We start from the raw sequence: 18,337 nt of genomic DNA on the forward strand, positions 1-18,337 counted from the left end.
AACGGCGAGTGAGAATTAAAGGATCCATGTCTGGTTGGCTGCCAGAGACCAGTGGTGTTCCACAGGGGTCGGTGTTGGGACCACTTCTTTTTATGCCGTATATCAATGAGTTAAGTAATGGATTAGATAGCTTTGTTGCTAAGTTTGCAGATGATTTGAAAATTGGTGGAGGGGCAGGTAGTGTTGAGGGAACAGGAAGGCTGCAGAAGGGTTTAGACAGATTAGGAGAATTGGTACAACATTGGAAAATGCATGGTCATGCACTTTGGTAGTTGAAATAAATATGCAGACTATTTTCTTAATGGGGAGGAAATGCAAAAATCTGAGATGCAAAGGGACTTGGGAGTCCTTGTGCAGAACACCCTGAAGGTTAACTTGCAGGTTGAGTTGTTGGTGAGGAAGGCAAATGCAATGTTAGCATTCATCTCAAGAGGTCTTGAAGACTAGAGCAGAGTTGTGGTGCTGAGGCTTTATAAGGCATTGGTGAGGCCTCACCTTGAGTATTGTGAACAACTTTGGGCTCATTATCTAAGAAAAGATGTGCTGGAGAGGTTTCACAAGTGGTTCATAAGGATGATTCCAGGAATGAAAAGGTTATCATTCGAGGAATGTTTGATGGCTCTGGGTCTGTATTCGCTGGAATTCAGAAGGATGAGGGGAGATCTCATTGAAACCTTTCAAATGTTGAAAGGCCTAGACAGAGTGGATGTGGAAAGGATGTTTCCCATGGTGGAGGAGTGTCAGAAGTGGGACAAGCCTCAGGATAGAGAGGTGTCCATTTAAAACAGAGATGCGGAGAAATTTCTTTAGCCAGAGGGTGGTGAATTTGTGGAATGTGATACCACAGGGAGCTGTTGAGGCCAGGTCATTGGGTTTATTTAAGGCAGAGCTTGATAGGTTCTAGACTGGACATGGCATCAAATGTTACAGGAAGAAAGCTGGAGAATGGGGTTGAGGAGGGGAGAAAAGAATCAGCCAAGATTGAGTGGTGGAGCAGACTCAATTGTCCGAATGGCCTAATTCTGCTCTTATGTCTTATGGTCTTTATAGAGACAGGGTTTTGAAAAGCTCCTTGTTGGACTTGCATGGGATTGTTCCTGTTGCTTCTGCGCTGTAATCCAATCAACAACTCCCATCATAAAACTTGGTCCTGTGAATACTCACACTAAGAGCACTGACATTGTATTTTCTGGCAGAGTGAGTAAAGACACAAAATACAGATATTGTATGGTACAGGCAGGGTATGGTACAGGCACGAAGAAGACAAGTTCAAAAGTTCAAAGACTCATTTATTATCATAGCATGAATACAGTATGCAGCTCTGGGCTTCATCTTCTCCAGACAGGCACAAAACAAAAAAAAAATCATGCAAATGGCAAGAGCAACAAACCCCAAATCCAATATCCCCCACCCCACTGCACAAAAATAAAACTAACAAATTGTACCAGTTACAAGAAAGGACAAGCGAAAACATATAATATGAGAAACATAAAGCTAAAAGAGGCTAATTTGAACTACAGTCCACAGGTGCTGAAAGTACAGGCACCAAGTCATAGAAAAGTAAAGCACAGAAACAGGTTCTTTGGCCCATCTAGTCTGTGCTGAGCCATTTAAACTGCCTACTCTCATTAAACTGCACTAGGACCATAGCCCTTCATATCCTTATTTTCCAAATCTCTTAAACATTGAAATTGCACTTGAATGCACCACTTGCACTGGCAGCCCTTTACACGATCTCATAACCCTCTGAGTGAAGAAGTTTCACCTCATGTTTTCCTTAAACTTTTCACCTTTCACCCTTAACCCATGGCCTCTGGTTGCAGTCCCACCCAACATCAGTGGAAAAAGCCTGTTTGCATTTACACTACCTATATCCCTCATAATTGTGTATACCTTTATCAAATATCCTCTCAATCTTCTATGTTCCCAGGAATAAAGTCCTAACCAATTCAATCTTCCTTATAACTCAAGCCCTTGTGACCTCTGTGGTTCTCCATGGAAAAGGCATATAATAAAGGTAATGACACAATTGTAATGGGGGACTTCAAAGGGAATTGGGAAAATCAGTTTGGTGTCAGATCACAAGAAAGAGAATTTGTTGAATGCCTATGAGACGGCTTTTTAGAGCAGTTTGTGCTTGAGCCTACTCGAGGAAAGGCTATCTTAGATTGCATGATGTGTAATAACCCAGATCTTATTAGGAAGATTAACGTAAAGGAACCCTTGGGAGGCAGTGATTATAATATGATTGAATTCATACTGCAATTTGAGCAGGAGAAGCACATCACATGTATCAGTATCGCAATGGAATAAAGGGAATTACAGAAGCACAAGAGAGGAGCTTGTCCAGGTGCATTAGATCAGGATACTGGCAGGGATGATGGCAGAGCAGAAGAGGCTGAAGTTGCTGGTAGTTCACACAAGGCGCAGGATAGATATGTCCCATAGAAGAAGAAGTTCTCAAATGGCAGGATAAGCAACCATAGCTGACAAAGGAAGTTAAGGACTGCATAAAAGCCAAGGAAAGGGCATATAAGGTAGCAAAAGTGAGTGGGAAGTTGGATGATTGGGAAGCTTTTAAAGCCAACAACAAGTAGCTAAAAAAGCCATTAGAAGGGGAAATATTAAATATGAGGGCAGAGGAGCCAATAACAAAAAGCAGGTTACCAAAAGTTTTTTTCAATAATATAAAGAGTGAGAGTTGATATTGGACCACTGGAAAATTATGCTGATGAGATAGTCGTGGGGGACAAAGAAATGGCAGATAAGCTTAATGAGTACTTTTCCTCTGTCTTCACTCTGGAAGACAACAGCTGTATGCTAGAGGTCCGTGAGTGTCAGGGAGCAGGAGAGGAATGGACAGGAGGAGGAGTATAGGAAACTGATACAGGACTTTGTGATATGGTGCAACTCAAACTACCTGCGTCTCAATATCACCAAGACCAAGGAGATGGTGGTGGACTTTAGGAGATCTAGGCCTCATATGGAGCCAGTGATCATTAATGGAGAATGTGTGGAGCAGGTTAAGACCTACAAGTATCTGGGAGTACAGTTAGACGAGAAGCTAGACTGGACTGCCAACACAGATGCCTTGTGCAGGAAGGCACAGAGTCGACTGTACTTCCTAAGAAGGTTGACGTCATTCAATGTCTGTAGTGAGATGCTGAAGATGTTCTATAGGTCAGTTGTGGAGAGCGCCCTCTTCTTTGTGGTGGCGTGTTGGGGAGGAAGCATTAAGAAGAGGGACGCCTCACGTCTTAATAAGCTGGTAAGGAAGGCGGGCTCTGTCGTGGGCAAAGTACTGGAGAGTTTAACATCGGTAGCTGAGCGAAGGGCGCTGAGTAGGCTACGGTCAATTATGGATAACTCTGAACATCCTCTACATAGCACCATCCAGAGACAGAGAAGCAGTTTCAGCGACAGGTTACTATCGATGCAATGCTCCTCAGACAGGATGAAGAGGTCAATACTCCCCAATGCCATTAGGCTTTACAATTCTACCGCCAGGACTTAAGAACTTTTTAAAAGCTATTATTAATGCTTTTTGAGATAGTGATTTAGATGTATATCATATTTTTTACTGAGTTAAGTATTGTATGTAATTAGTTTTGCTACAACAAGTGTATGGGACATTGGAAAAAAGTTGAATTTCCCCATGGGGATGAATAAAGTATCTATCTATCTATCTATCTATCTATAAAGGAAAAAAGAGCTAGGCAAACTGAAAGGTCAGGCAGGAACTTGGAAGATTAAATTGGGAACAGACGTTCTCAGGAAAAAGTACAGAAGAAATGTGGCAAATGTTCAGGGGATATTTGTGTGGAGTTCTGCATAGGTACGTTCCAATGAGACAGGAAAATTATGGTAGGGTACAGGAACCATGGTGTACAAAGGCTGTAGTAAATGTAGTCAAGAAGAAAAGCTTCTGAAAGGTTCAAAGAGCTAGGTAATGTTAGAGATCCAGAAGACTATAAGGCTAACAGGAAGGAGCTTAAGAAGGGATTTAGGAGAGCCAGAAGGGGCCATGAGAAGGCCTTGGTGGGCAGGATTAAAGAAAACCCCAAGGCATTCTACAAGTATGTGAAGACCAAGAGGATAAGACATGAAAGAATAGGACCTATCAAGTGTGACAGTGGGAAAGTGTGTATGGAGCCGGAGGAAATAGCAGAGGTATTTAATGAATACTTTACTTCAGTATTCACTATGGAAAACGATCTTGGTGATTGTAGTGATGACTTGCAGTGGACTGAAAAGCTTGAGCAAGTAGATAGTAAGAAAGAGGATGTGCTGGAGCTTTTGGAAAGCATCAAGTTAAATAAGTCGCCGAGACTGGATAAGATGTACCCCAGGCTACTGTGGGAGGCGAGGGAGGTGTTTGCTGAGCCTCTGGCGATCATCTTTGCATCATCAATGGAGACAGGAGAGGTTCCAGAGGATTGGAGGGTTGCGGATGTTGTTCCCTTATTCAAGAAAGGGAGTAGAGATAGCCCAGGAAATTATAGACCAGTGACTCTTACTTCAGTGGTTGGTAAGTTGATAGAGAAGATCCTGAGAAGCAGAACTTATGAACATTTGGAGAGGTATAATATGATTAGGAATAGTCAGCATGACTTTGTCAAGGGCAGGTCGTGCCTTACGAGCCTGATTGAATTTTTTGAGGATGTGACTAAATATATTGATGAAGGAAGAGCAGTAGATGTAGTGTATATGGAATTCAGCAAGGCTTATTGAGAAAGTAAGGAGGCATGGGATCCAAGGGGACATTGCTTTGTGAATCCAGAACTGGCTTGCCCACAGAAGGCAAAGCGTGGTTGTAGACGGGTCATATTCTGCATGGAGGTCAGTGACCAGTGGTGTGCCTCAGGGATCTGTTCTGGGACCCTTACTCTTCATGAGGAAGTGGAGGGATGGGTTAGTAAGTTTGCTGATGACACAAAGGTTGGGGGTGTTGTGGATAGTGTGGAGGGCTGTCAGAGGTTACAGTGGGACATTGATAGGATGCAAAATGGGGCTGAGAAGTGGCAGATGGAGTTCAACCCAGATAAGTGTGAAGTGGTTAATGTTGGTAGGTCAAATATGATGGCAGAATATAGTATTAATGGTAAGACTCTTGGCAGTGTGGAGGATCAGAGGGATCTTGGGGTCCGAGTCCATAGGACGCTCAAAGCAGCTGCACAGGTTGACTCTGTGGTTAAGAAGGCATACGGTGTATTGGCCTTCATCAATCATGGAAGTGAATTTAGGAGCCGAGAGGTAATGTTGCAGCTATATAGGACCCTGGTCAGACCCCAATTGGAGTACTGTGCTCAGTTCTGGTCACCTCACTACAGGAAAGATGTGGAAACCATAGAAAGGGTGCAGAGGAGATCTACAAGGATGTTGCCTGGATTGGGGAACATGCCTTATGAAAACAGGTTGAGTGAACTCAGCATTTTCTCCTTGGAGCGACGCAGGATGAGAGGTGACCTGATAGAAGTATATAAGATGATGAGAGGCATTGATCATGTGGATAGTCAGAGGCTTTTTCCCAGGGCTGAAATGGCTGCCACAAGAGGTACAGAGGAGATGTCAGGGGTAAGTTTTTTTATGCAGACAGTGGTGAGCGTGTGGAATGGGCTGCCGGCAACATGGTGGAGGCGGATACGATAGTCTTTTAAGAGACTTTTGGATAGGTACATGGAGCTTAGTAAAATAGAGGGCTAAAGGTAACCCTAGTAATTTCTAAGGTTTGGCATAACTTTGTGAGCCAAAGGGCCTGTATTGTGCTGTAGGTTTTCTATGTCTCAAGGTGGATAAGTCACCTGGGCAAAATGGATACATCCCAGGTTCTTGAGAGAGGTTGCTGAGGAGATAACAGATGTGTTGGTCATGACCCTTCAAGAATCACTTCATTCTGGCATGGTCCCAAAGGACTGGAACATTGCAAATGTCACTCCACTCTTTAAGAAGGGAGGAAGGCAAAAAAAAAAGGAAATTATAGACCGGTTAGCCTAATCTCAGTGGTTGGGAAATTGTTGGAGTCTATTGCTGAGGATGAGGTTTTGAGGTGCTTGGAAACTAATGATAAAATAAGTCAAAGTCAGTGTGATGTCTGTAAAGGGAAATCTGGCTTGACCAACCTTTTAGAGTTCTTCAAGGAAGTAACAGGCAGGGTGGACAAAGGAGAAAAATTGGATGTCATTTACTTGGATTTTTTGAAGGCCTTTGCTAAGTTCAATATGAGGTTGCTTAACAAGATAAAATTCTATGGTGTTGCAGGAAAGAAACTGACAAGGACAGTGGAACAGATGACAGGCAGGAGGCAGCGAGTGGGAATAAAAGGGACCTTTTCTGGTTGGCTGCCAGTGACTAGTGGTTTTCCTCAGGTGTCAGTATTGAGACCGCTACTTTTCACATTGTTTGTCAATGATTTAGATAATGGAATTGGTGGCTTTGTGGCAAAGTTTGCAGATGATACACAAATAGATGGGGAGGTCGGTAGTGCTAAGGAAGCAATACGATTGCAGCAGGACTTAAACAAATTGGAAGAATGGACAAAAAAGTGGCAGATGGAATACAGTGTTGGGAAATATATGAGAATGCATTTTGGTTAAAAGAATAATAATGCGGACTATAATCTAAATGGGGAGAAGGTTCAAACATGAAAAATGAGAGGAGATCTTATAAAAACATATGGAATTATGTAAGGGATAGATAAGATAGAGGCAAGAAGGTTGTTTCCACTGGTAGGTGAGACTAGAACTATGGGCCATAGCCTCAAGATTCAAGTGAGTAGATTTAGGACAGAGATGAGGAGGAACTGCTTTTCCCAGAGAGCGGTGAATCTGTGGAATTCTCTGCCCAATGAAGCAGTGGAGGCTACCTCAGGAAAAGTATTTAAGACAAGATTGAATAGATTTTTACATAGTAGGGGAATTAAGGGTTATGAGAAAAGGCAGGTAGGTGGAGAGGAGTCCATGGCCAGATCAGCCATGATCTTATTGAATGGTGGAGCAGACTCTACGGTCCAGATGGCCTACTCCTGCTCCTATTTCTCATGTAACATCAGAGGTGCTGAGGGACTTAGAAATCCTTGTGCAAGACTCCCAGATGGTTAATTTACAGGTTGAGTCTGTGGTAAAAAAGGCAAATGCAATGTTGTCATTTATTTCAAGGGGAATAGAATATAAAATCAAGGAGATAATGCTGAGCCTTTATAAGGCACTAGTCGGGCTGCACTTACCATAAGACCATAAGATATAGGAGCAGAAGTCGGCCATTTGGCTCATCAAGTCTGCTCCGCCATTCAATCCTGAGATGATACAATTCTTCCAGTCATAAAACCATTAAACCATAGAACATTACAGCACAGAAACAGGCCTTTTGGCCCTTCTTGGCTGTGCCGAACCATTTTTCTGCCTAGTCCCACTGACCTGCACCTGGCCCATATCCCTCCATACACCTCTCATCCATGTACCTGTCCAAGTTTTTCTTAAATGTTAAAAGTGAGCCCGCATTTACCACTTCATCTGGCAGCTCATTCCACACTCCCACCACTCTCTATGTGGAGATGCTCCCCCTAATGTTCCCTTTAAACTTTTCCCCCTTCACCCTTAACCTATGTCCTCTGTTTTTTTTCTCCCCCAGCCTCAGTGGAAAAAGCCTGCTTGCAGTCACTGTATTTATACCCATCATAATTTTATATACCTCTATTAAGTCTCCCCTCATTCTTCTATGCTCCAGGGAATAAAGTCCTAACCAATTCAACCTTTCTCGGTAACTCAGTTTCTCAAGTCCCGGCAACATCCTTGTAAACATGAGGCTGCTAAACAAGATAAGAGCCCATGGAATTACAGGATAGAGCGTTGGCTGATTGTCAGGAAACAGAGAGTGGGAATAAAGGGATCCCATTCTGGTTGGCTGCCGGTTACCAGTGGTGTTCCACAGGGGTCCGTGTTGGGGCCACTTCTTTTTACATTGTATATCAACAATTTGGATTATGGAATAGATGGCTTTGTGGCTAAGTTTGCTGATGATACAAAGATAGGTGGAGGGGCCGTTAGTGCTGAGGAAACAGAGAGTCTGCAGAGAGACTTGGATAGGTTGAGGGAATGGGCAAAGAAGTGGCAAATGAAATACAATGTCAGAAAGTGTACGGTCATGCACTTTGGTAGAAGAAATAAACAGGCAGACTATTATTTAAATGGGGAGAGAATTCAAAGTTCTGAGATGCAACAGGACTTGGGAGTCCTCGTGTAGGATACCCTTAAGGTTAATCTCCAGGCTGAGTCGGTGGTGAAGAAGGTGAATGCAATGTTGGCATTCATTTCTAGAGGAATAGAGTACAGGAGCAGGGATGTGATATTGAGGCTCTATAAGGCACTGGTAAGACCTCACTTGGAATACTGTGTTCAGTTTTGGGCTCCTTATTTAAGAAAGGATGTGCTGACATTGGAGAGGGTTCAGAGAAGATTCACTAGAATGATTCCGGGAATGAGAGGGTTAACATATGAGGAACGTTTGACTGCTCTTGGACTGTACTCCTTGGAGTTTAGAAGAATGAGGGAGGACCTCATAGAAACATTTCGAATGTTGAAAGGCATGGACAGAGTGGATGTGGTAAAATTGTTTCCCATGGTGGGTGAGTCTAGTACAAGAGGACATGACGGATGCGAACAGAGATGCGAAACATTTTTTTTAGCCAGAGGGTGGTGAATCTGTGGAATTTGTTGCCACAGGCGGTAGTGGAGGCCAAGTCATTGGATGTATTTAAGGCAGAGATTGATAGGTATCTGAGTAGCCAGGGCATCAAAGGTTATGGTGAGAAGGTGGGGGAATGGGACTGAAAGGGAGATTGGATCAGCTCATGATAAAATGGTGGAGCAGGCTTGATGGGTCGAATGGCCGACTTCTGCTCCTTTGTCTTGTGGTCTAAACCTTCTCTGCACTCTTTCAACTTTATTAATATTCTTCCTGTAATTCAGTGACCAAAACTGCGCACAATACTCCAAATTCAGCCTCACCAATGCTTTATATAACCTCACCATAACATTCTAACTCTTATACTCAATAATTTGATTTATAAAGGCCAATGTACCAAAAGCTCTCTTTACTACCTTATCTACCTGTGACGCCACTTTTAGGGAATTTTGTATCTGTATTCCTAGATCCCTCTGTTCTACTGCACTCCTCAGTGCCCTACCATTTACCTTGTATGTTCTACCTTGATTTTTCCTTCCAAAGTGCAATACCTCACACTTGTCTGTATTAAACTCCATCTACCATTTTTCAGCCCATTTTTCCAGCTGGTCCAAATCCCTCTGCAAGCTTTGAAAACCTTTCTCACTGTCCACTACACCTCCAATCTTTGTATCATCAGTAAATTTGCTGATCCAATTTACCACATTATCATCCAGATCATTGATATAGATGACAAATAACAATGGACCCAGCACTGATCCCTGTGGCACACCACTAGTCATCCTCACTCCCCTGCCTTCTCCCCATTCCCTTTAATGCCCTGGCTATTCAAGAAGCTATCTATCTCTGCCTTAAATACACCCAATGACTTTGCCTCCACAGCCTCTTGTGGCAACAAATTCCATAGATCTACCACCCTCTGACTAAAGTAATTTCTCCACGTCTCTGTTCTAAATGGATGTCCTTCAATCATGAAGTCGTGCCCCCTTGTCCTAGACTCCCCTACCAGGGGAAATAACTTTGCCATATCTAATCTGTTCATTCAGAATGTTTCTGTGAGATCCCCCTTCATTCTCCTGAACTCCAAGGAATACAGCCCAAGAGCTGCCAGATGTTCCTCATATAGTAACCTCTTCATTTCTGGAATCATTCTTGTCAATCTTCTCTGAACCCTCTCAAATATCAGTTTATCCTTTCTAAAATAAAGAGCACAAAACTGCACACAATACTCCAAGGGTGGTCTCACAAGTGCCTTATAGAGCCTCAACATCACATCCCTGCTCTTCTGGCGAGCATCCTGACAGGCTGCATCACTGTCTGGTATGGCGGGGGGGTGGGGGTGGAGCAACTGCACAGGACCGAAAGAAGCTGCAGAGGATTGCAAATTTAGTCGGCTCCATCTTGGGTACCAGCCAACAAAGTACCTAAGACATCTTTAAGGAGCAGTGTCTCAGAAAGGCAGTGTCCATTATGAAGGACATCCAGCACCCAGGGCATGCCCTTTTCTCACTGTTTCCATCAGGCAGGAGGTACAGGAGCCTGAAGGCACACTCTCAGTGATTCAGGAACAGCTTCTTCCCCTCTGCCATCCGGTTCCTAAATGGACAATGAATCTTTGGACACTACCTCACGTTTTTTTTAATATACAGTATTTCTGTTTTTGCACTTCTTTAAAATCTATTCAATATAGGTAATTGATTTACTTGTTTATTTATTTTTTAAAATTTTATTTATTATTTTTTTCTCTCTCTGCTAGATTATGTATTGCATTGAACTACTGCTGCTAAGTTAACTAATTTCATGTCACATGCCGGTGATAATAAACCTGATTCTGATTCTGATTATATTCTATACATCTAGAAATGAATGCCAACATTGCATTCGCCTTCTTCACCACCGACTCAAACTGGAGGTTAACCTTTATGGTATCCTGCACAAGGACTCCAAGTCCCTTTACATCTCTGCATTTTGAATTCTCTCCCCATCTAAATAATAGTCTGCCTGTTTATTTCTTCCACCAAAGTGCATGACCATACACTTTCCAATATTGTATTTCATTTGCCACTTCTTTGCCCATCCCCCTAAACTATCTAAGTCTCTCTACAGGCTCTCTGTTTCCTCAGCACTACCTGCTCCTCCACCTATCTTTGTATCATCAGCAAATTTAGCTGCAAATCCATTAATCGCATAGTCCAAATCATTGACATACATCATAAAAAGCAGCAGTCCCAACACCAACCCCTGTGGAACTCCACTGGTAAATGGCAGCCAGCCAGAATAAGATCCCTTTATTCCCACTCACTGTTTTCTGCTGATCAGCCAATTAACCCATGCTAGCAACTTCCCTGTAATTCCATGGGCTCTTATCTTGCTAAGCAGCCTTATGTGCAGCAACTTGCCAAAGGCCTTCTGAAAATCCAAGTACATCATATCTACTGCATCTCCTTTGTCTACCCTGCTTGTAATTTCCTCAAAAAATTGTATTAGGTTTGTCAGGCAGGATTTTCTTTTCAGGAAACCACATCGAGTATTGTCAACAGTTTTAGGCTCCATGTCTGAGAAAGGATGTGTTGGCATTGGAGAGAGTCCAGAGGAGCTTCACAAGTATGATTCCTGGAATGAAAGGGTTAACATATGAGTTGCATTTGACAGCTTTGGGCCTGTACTCACTGGAAGTTAGAAGATTGTGGGGAGATCTCATTGAAACCTACCAAATGTTGAAAGAACTAGATAGGGTGGATGTGGAGAGGATGTTCCCTTTGGTGGGGGTGTCCAGAACTGGACAGCACAGCCTCAAGATTGAGGGGCAACCCTTTACAACGGAGGTAAGGAGGAAAATTTTTTATCCAAAGAGTAGTAAATCTGTGGAATGTTCTGCCATAGACTGCAGTGGAGGCCAAGTCTGTGCATATATTTAAAGCAGAAGTTGATCATTTCCTGATCGGTCAGGGCATCAAAGGATATGGCGAGAAGGCAGGTGTATGAGGTTGAATGGGATCTGGGATCAGCCATGATGGAATTGCAGAGCAGACTCAATGGGCTGAATGGCCGATTCTGCTCCTATGTCATATGGTCTTATGGACCTCAACATCCTTATAAATTTTCTCTTTATTTTTTCAACCTTGTTTACATCTTTCATTAGGTAAGTGACCAAAATTGCACACAATACTACAAATTAAGCCTCACCAATGTCTTATACAACTTCAACATAACATCCCATCTCCTGTACTCAATACTTTGATTTATTAAGGCCAATATTCCAAAAGCTCTCTTTATGACCCTACCTACCTGTGATACCACTTTTAATGAATCATTGGCCCCTTTGCTCTGCCACACTCCTAAGTGCCCAACCATTCGCCATGTGAGACCTACCCTAGTTGGTCCTATCCAAGGGCAACACCTCGCACTTACCTGCATGAAATTCCATCTGCCATTTTTCAGCCGCTTTTTTTCCAGCTGGTCCAGATCCTCGCTGTTCACTGCACCCCCAATCTTGGTATCATCTGCAAATTTGCTGATCCAGTTAATCACATTATCATCCAGATTGTTGATATAGTGACAAACAAAAACGGACCCAACACCAATCCCTGCGGCACTCCACTAGTCACAGGACTTTAGTCAGAGGGGTAACTTCCTACTACAATTCTCTGACTTCTCCCACAAAGCCAATATCAAATCTAATTTACTACCTCACCTTTAATGCAGAGTGACTGAACTTTCTAGACCAACCTCCCACGCAGGACCTTGTCACAGGTGTACAGACACTATGGGACGGTACCACGAGAACACTCCCTCATGCTTAGTCGTACAGTGGAAACGGCCATTACAGAAATTTGATTTCATGGTGATGTCTGGGCAACTGATCCAGTGCTGGTGGCTGATGAAGGGAATCGGTAAATGGTTATCTAGGTGCTCAGTATAGAGATAGATGCATGGTAAATGTCTGCTTTTCTCAGTGTGATCAGAAACTGCTGGACTGTTGGAAAAACCAGCTGGATCTTGTGTTCTGTCTGACCTGCACTGTCCCATATGTAGCTCTAGACCGCAACGTGCGTGAAAACTCCCCTCTGAAGTAGCCCAGTGAGGCTTAAAGCTTAGGGCTGATTGAGGGGTGGAAAGTAGCTGGTGGCAATATCGCATTAATATTGAAGAACCCTGCAACCAGGTTATAATGCAGGAAACTGCAGCTTGTGAGTACACAGAAAGATTCCACAGAGTCTGCTGGTGCCAGCTGTGTGTTGGGCTGCATGATTGAAGACTGAACGATTCACATCTCTCTCTCTCCCACCTCTCTTCCCATCACTCTCTCCACCTCTCACTACCTCTCTCACACTCCTCTCTCTCCCCTTTTCTCTCCTCATCCATCTCCCTTACTCCCTCTCTCTCACCCTCACTCCCTCCCACCTCTTTCTTCCCCTACATCTCCCCCTCTCTCTAACCCTCTCCCTCTCTCCCCTTCTCTCTTCCCCTTTCTCCCTCTCCCTCTCTTTCTTCCCCTTCTTTCTCTCCCTTTCTCTCTCTCTCCGTATCACCTTTTCCCCTTTCTCTCTTTCTTTCCCTCCTCTCTCTCTCCCATCTTTCCCCACCTCTTCTCTTTCTCTCACCCTTTCTTTCTCCCCCCTCTCTCTGTGTGCCTCTGCACTAGCTGTCCAGCGAGGACGGATTCCTGCAGCTCAGTCCAACCCTGGGGAGCTCTCACTGTCACCCGGAGACCAGCTCAAAGGAAACAACATCTCAGGCCTCATCTCCCTGCTGCTGCGAGCTGAGCCCTACCCCACTTCACGCTTCAGTACCCAGTGTACTCAGTACAACCTGCTGAGTATTGATAACATCTGCGAGCTGGCCGCACGCTTGCTCTTCAGCGCCGTCGAGTGGGCTCGCAACATCCCTTTCTTCCACGAGCTCCAGGTCTCGGATCAGGTGGCCTTGCTGAGGCTCAGCTGGAGTGAGCTCTTCGTACTGAATGCTGCCCAATCCTCGCTGCCCCTCCATATGGCTCCTCTGCTGGCGGCCGCTGGCCTCCACTCCACACAGATGTCTGCCGACAGGGTGGTGACCTTCATGGACCAGATACGTGCCTTTCAGGATCAGGTGGAGAAGCTCAAGGTCTTGCAGGTCGACTCTGCTGAGTACAGCTGCCTGAAGGCCATCGCCCTCTACACTCCAGGTTAGTGGGACAGCACGATTGGCGGGTCTGAAAAGTCTGTACAAAGGGACAGCGGGGTTAGCAGGGCTGAGTGGTCTGCATGAAGCATCTGTACTGAGTACAGCTCCCTGAAATGCACCTACACTTTAATCTAGTGGGACAGTAGGGCTGGTGGGACCGAGGGGTCTGTACTGACCACTAAACTGGAGGGTAGACGGTGATAGGCTTCAAGCTGCTGTACTCTCTCACTACCGTGCTAACTCAGTTGTTCATTCCTCTCCCCCAGATGCCTCAGGTCTCTCCGAACCAGCCCACATCGAGAGCCTACAGGAGAGGGTTCAGGAATGTCTGGCTGAGTACGTGCGCTGCCAGTATCCACCACAGCCTCAACGCTTTGGCAAACTGCTCCTCCGGCTGCCTGCCCTCCGTGCTGTACCAGCTTCCCTCATTGGACAACTCTTCTTCATGAGGCTGGTGGGGAAAACGCCCATCGAGACGCTTATCAGAGACATGCTGCTGTCTGGCGGCTCTTTCAATTGGCCTTATTTACCCACTCAATGAAAGGCCAGGTTAGCCACAGGCTCCCACCCACTTCAGCGCCCTCACCGGCAATGCCACTAACATTACTGGAAATGATTTGTGGGATTGTTAAGTACCGAATGGGTTAAAGTATTTCAATTAGTGCAGATATGTGTTTTTCCTTTGCTTAAAGAGATTTGAGCTGTAATTTAAGAACATCTGGCCAGATGATAATGGCCTGTCCACTTGTCCAATAAGAGTTGGTGATGCTGAGAGCTGGGGTAAGGGACCAATCAAACTGTGCTCCTGTTTGACCCCTGACCCTCCTTCCATTCCTACCCATACCCCACCAACATCCCTCTCCCACCTGTTCACGTTCGGACCCCATCCCTCTCCCACTCCTCCACTAATCCTGTTCTGACACCCATCCCTCTCCCACTCTTCCTCTAATCCTGTTCCGACTCCCAACCCTCTCCTACTCCCGCTCCTATCCCTGTTCTGATACCCATCCCTCTCCCACTCCTCCCCAATCCTGTTCCAACACCCATCCCTCTCTAACTCCCTCTCCTACCCCTGTTCCGACACCTATCCCTCTCCCACTCCTCCCCTAATCCTGTTCCGACTCCCAACCCTCTCTAACTCCCTCTCCTACCCTGTTCCAACCTCCATCCCTCTCCCACTCCCTCCTCTACCCCATTCCAGTTTCGACTCCCATCACCTCCCACTCCCTCCCCTACCCCTATTCCAACTTCCATTCCTCTCCCACTCCTCTCCTACCCTGTTCCAACACCCATCCCTCTCCCACTCCTCCCCTAATCCTGTTCCGACTCCCAACCCTCTCCTATTCCTGCTCCTATCCCTGTTCTGATACCTATCCCTCTCCCACTCCTCCCCAATCCTGTTCCAACACCCATCCCTCTCCCATTCCTCCCCTAATCCTGTTCCGACTCCCAACCCTCTCTAACTCCCTCTCCTACCCCGTTCCGACCTCCATCCCTCTCCCACTCCCTCCTCTACCCCTGTTCCAGTTTCGACTCCCATCACCTCCCACTCCCTCCCCTACCCCTATTCCAACTTCCATTCCTCTCCCACTCCCTCACCTGCCACTTATGACTCCCATCCCTCTCCCATTCCCTCCCCTAACCCTGCTCTAATTGTGACTCATATCCCTCTCCCATTCCCTTCCCTACTTCTGTTCCAGTTCTGACTCCCATACGCTCCCATTCCCTCCCCTGACCCTGCTGTAATTCTGACTCCCATCCTCTCCCATTCCCTCCCCTGACCCTGTTCTAATTGTGACTCATATCCCTCTCCCATTCCCTCCCCTACCCCTACTCCAGTTCCGATGCCTGTCTCTGCCCACTCCTGTGTGCTGAACTGGTTACCTGAACCTAGTGGGTAGAAAATGGTTCTGTGGATCCAGCGCATGTGAATACCCAGCAGAAACTACTTGGCTGATTCAGCAGTTCTCACATGATGAATGATGAGAGAGTGTGTGGCTTGAGGTCAGTGAAACCCAGGAATACCTCGTAGCCTTGGAGAGAGAGATAAAAATCCAAAGGGAAAACTAGGGGAAACTTCAATTAGATTTAAGAATTAATGAAGGATAAAACCCACCCTCTTCTGCATCCACCGCCAGTTGTGCTGAAATGGCCAACTTTATGTTTAACTAGGACCATTCCTGCAGTTGGGTGGAGATGGGGCCACCACATCAATCATGCACAAGCTGTCCACCACTGTACAGCTCTGATTTGGGATGTTGTACCTTCTCCAATGTTGTTACACTGGGAAGTCTGAGCAATCTTGAAAAGCACTTCACAATCTCCCAAGAACATGATGTTACCACATGTAGGGTGATCAGAAGAGCCAACAGGGCTCTCAGGGTGTAATGAAAATGAAGCAAGGAAAGAGGGAAGAATAATTGAAGAGGCAGCATGAGCTCATTCTGCTGGGACAAATGCTTCCTTTGACATTGCCACTCTTACAGTGCTGGACCCTTCCTTAGCTCAGCACTGCAAGGCAAGAGTCACACACAACATAATCTGGTCTAGATGTTGTCTAGTAATACTACATTCCTGCCGATTGGATCTTTGTGATGTATCTTTTAATTGTGCTTTCTTGCTTGTGGTGTAGCTCTTGACCCGTGAAAAGTTGCAATAAAATATTCTTATTTTCTTCCTGTTTCTGATGAGAGTATGATACTGTCAAATATCTTTCTGTGTCTGCACATAACAGTGGTCAACAGTGAATAGCTTCCACATCACAACACTGACGTCCAAATGTATCCTAAACAGCAGGTAGAAATTGCCAACACTGGCATTTCACAATTTAGCTAGGCATTCAGAAAGATACATTAGCAGTCAAATTCACTAGAGGTGGTACACATTCAAGGTGAAATTCACTAGGAGAGATAAACATTAGGATACACATTCCCTGGGAATGAACTATCCAGAGTGAAGGCCTGGGATTCATTAGGGTTAAACTTTTCCTGGCATTGTAGTGTCAGGTAGTCATTAGGCAGGGATAGGGCTATTTGGCCCATCATGGGTTTTCTGGCCATCCAGCCCTTGCTTGTACTTGGTCTGTGTACATATCAGTGCTCAAATTCACCACAAATGAGATGCATTCATAACGGAATGAGATACTTTTGTATGTGACACTCGTTAAGAGTGGAGTATGTCAGCAGGGAGATGTGAACATTATTTGGAATAACGTAAAACTGCATTGCATTAACTGGAGACACATGAAACTGCGTACCTCCCCTCTATCAGTCCATTCGAATATTGACCATCCATTTCCTTCTACAAGTGCCGCCTGTCCTTGTGAGTTGCTCAAAATCTTGATCCTTTTTCCACTCCGTTGATTGCCTGTTTTCAGCCAGGGAACATTTGAACAATGTATCCAATGGTCGATCTGAAGACAAGCGATCAAGGTTAGAAGTCCATTGGCTGGCAAGTGAGGAGTGTCTGTGCACAGAACATTAGCAAGTGCCTCCGCTGTTGGTTCTAAAGAGAGGAAGAGACCTTCCATCTGCAGAGGCTTGGTCAATGCTCTGCACTTCACTGGGAAGACGGAAGGGGCCTTGAGGTGGGAGTGGCAGGAGGAAGCAGTAGAGTGGGGAGAAGCTCTGTAAACTGTTATGTATTCCAGCAAGAGTAGAATGCAAAATGGTGGATAAATCCACAAGATTCAAGATTGTGTAACATTATTTCCAATACACAAGTGTAAAGGAGAAAAGAATAATTGTTACTCCGGATCCATTGCAACACAAATCCATTGCCTCTTATAAGAGAAATGACACAATAATAATAATAAAACACAATATATATAAGTACATAAGATGGCTTATATACATAGATTGATCGTATGTCTATAAGATGACACTACGCACAGGAGTGTCTATACATAGGTGACTCTTACAGGAAATGATAAAGTAGTGGTGTTTGGAGTGTGTGGTGAAGCAGGTAAGTGGGTGAAGGTATTGATCAGATTTACTGCTTGTGGAAAGTAATTATTTTTGAGACTGATGGTCCTGGTGTGAATGCTATGTAGCCTCCTCCCTGATGGGCATGATCACTCAATGAGCAGGGTCAGTGAGATCCTTCATGATGTTACTGGTCCTTTCCTAGTACCTTTTTGTATATATGTCTCTTCTGTATATATTTGGCTGGTGCTGGAGATGCAGTGGGCAGTTTTGATTACCCATTATGCAGCCTTCCTGCCCACCACAGTACCGTTTCTGAACCATGCAGTGATACAGCTTGTCGGGATGCTCTCTACTGCACATCTGAGGAATGACATGGATATAGATCAGAGGAGAGAAATTATTTGCTGCGATGGTGGAGCCCAGAACGAGAGGTTGATCTGAGCACTTTGTTGAGGAGTCCAGAGGTGAGTCCCAACAGGTTGGTGGCACTAGGCCCACAGAAAGGGTCAGAACTGATCCAGCAGCCATAGTGAGCCTTCTGCTGCCAGGTGAGATTTGGTATCACC

The 18,337-nt window shown here is 45.0% G+C and overlaps 1 protein-coding gene across 1 annotated transcript in view; it reads left to right on the forward strand.

Moving 5' to 3' along the window:
* Positions 1–16,508, forward strand: part of LOC140739681 (nuclear receptor subfamily 2 group F member 1-B-like) — a 115,345-nt gene extending 98,837 nt beyond the window's left edge. Inside the window, exons 2-3 of the mRNA XM_073068061.1 lie at positions 13,325–13,846; positions 14,112–16,508. Of these exons, the coding sequence (XP_072924162.1) occupies positions 13,325–13,846; positions 14,112–14,386 (797 nt within the window). The 3' untranslated portion in view covers positions 14,387–16,508. The remainder of the gene's footprint in view (positions 1–13,324; positions 13,847–14,111) is intronic.
* Positions 16,509–18,337: the final 1,829 nt, after the last annotated feature.

This window comes from Hemitrygon akajei, chromosome 16, assembly GCF_048418815.1.
Source record: "Hemitrygon akajei chromosome 16, sHemAka1.3, whole genome shotgun sequence".
Classification (NCBI taxonomy): Eukaryota; Metazoa; Chordata; class Chondrichthyes; order Myliobatiformes; family Dasyatidae; genus Hemitrygon; species Hemitrygon akajei.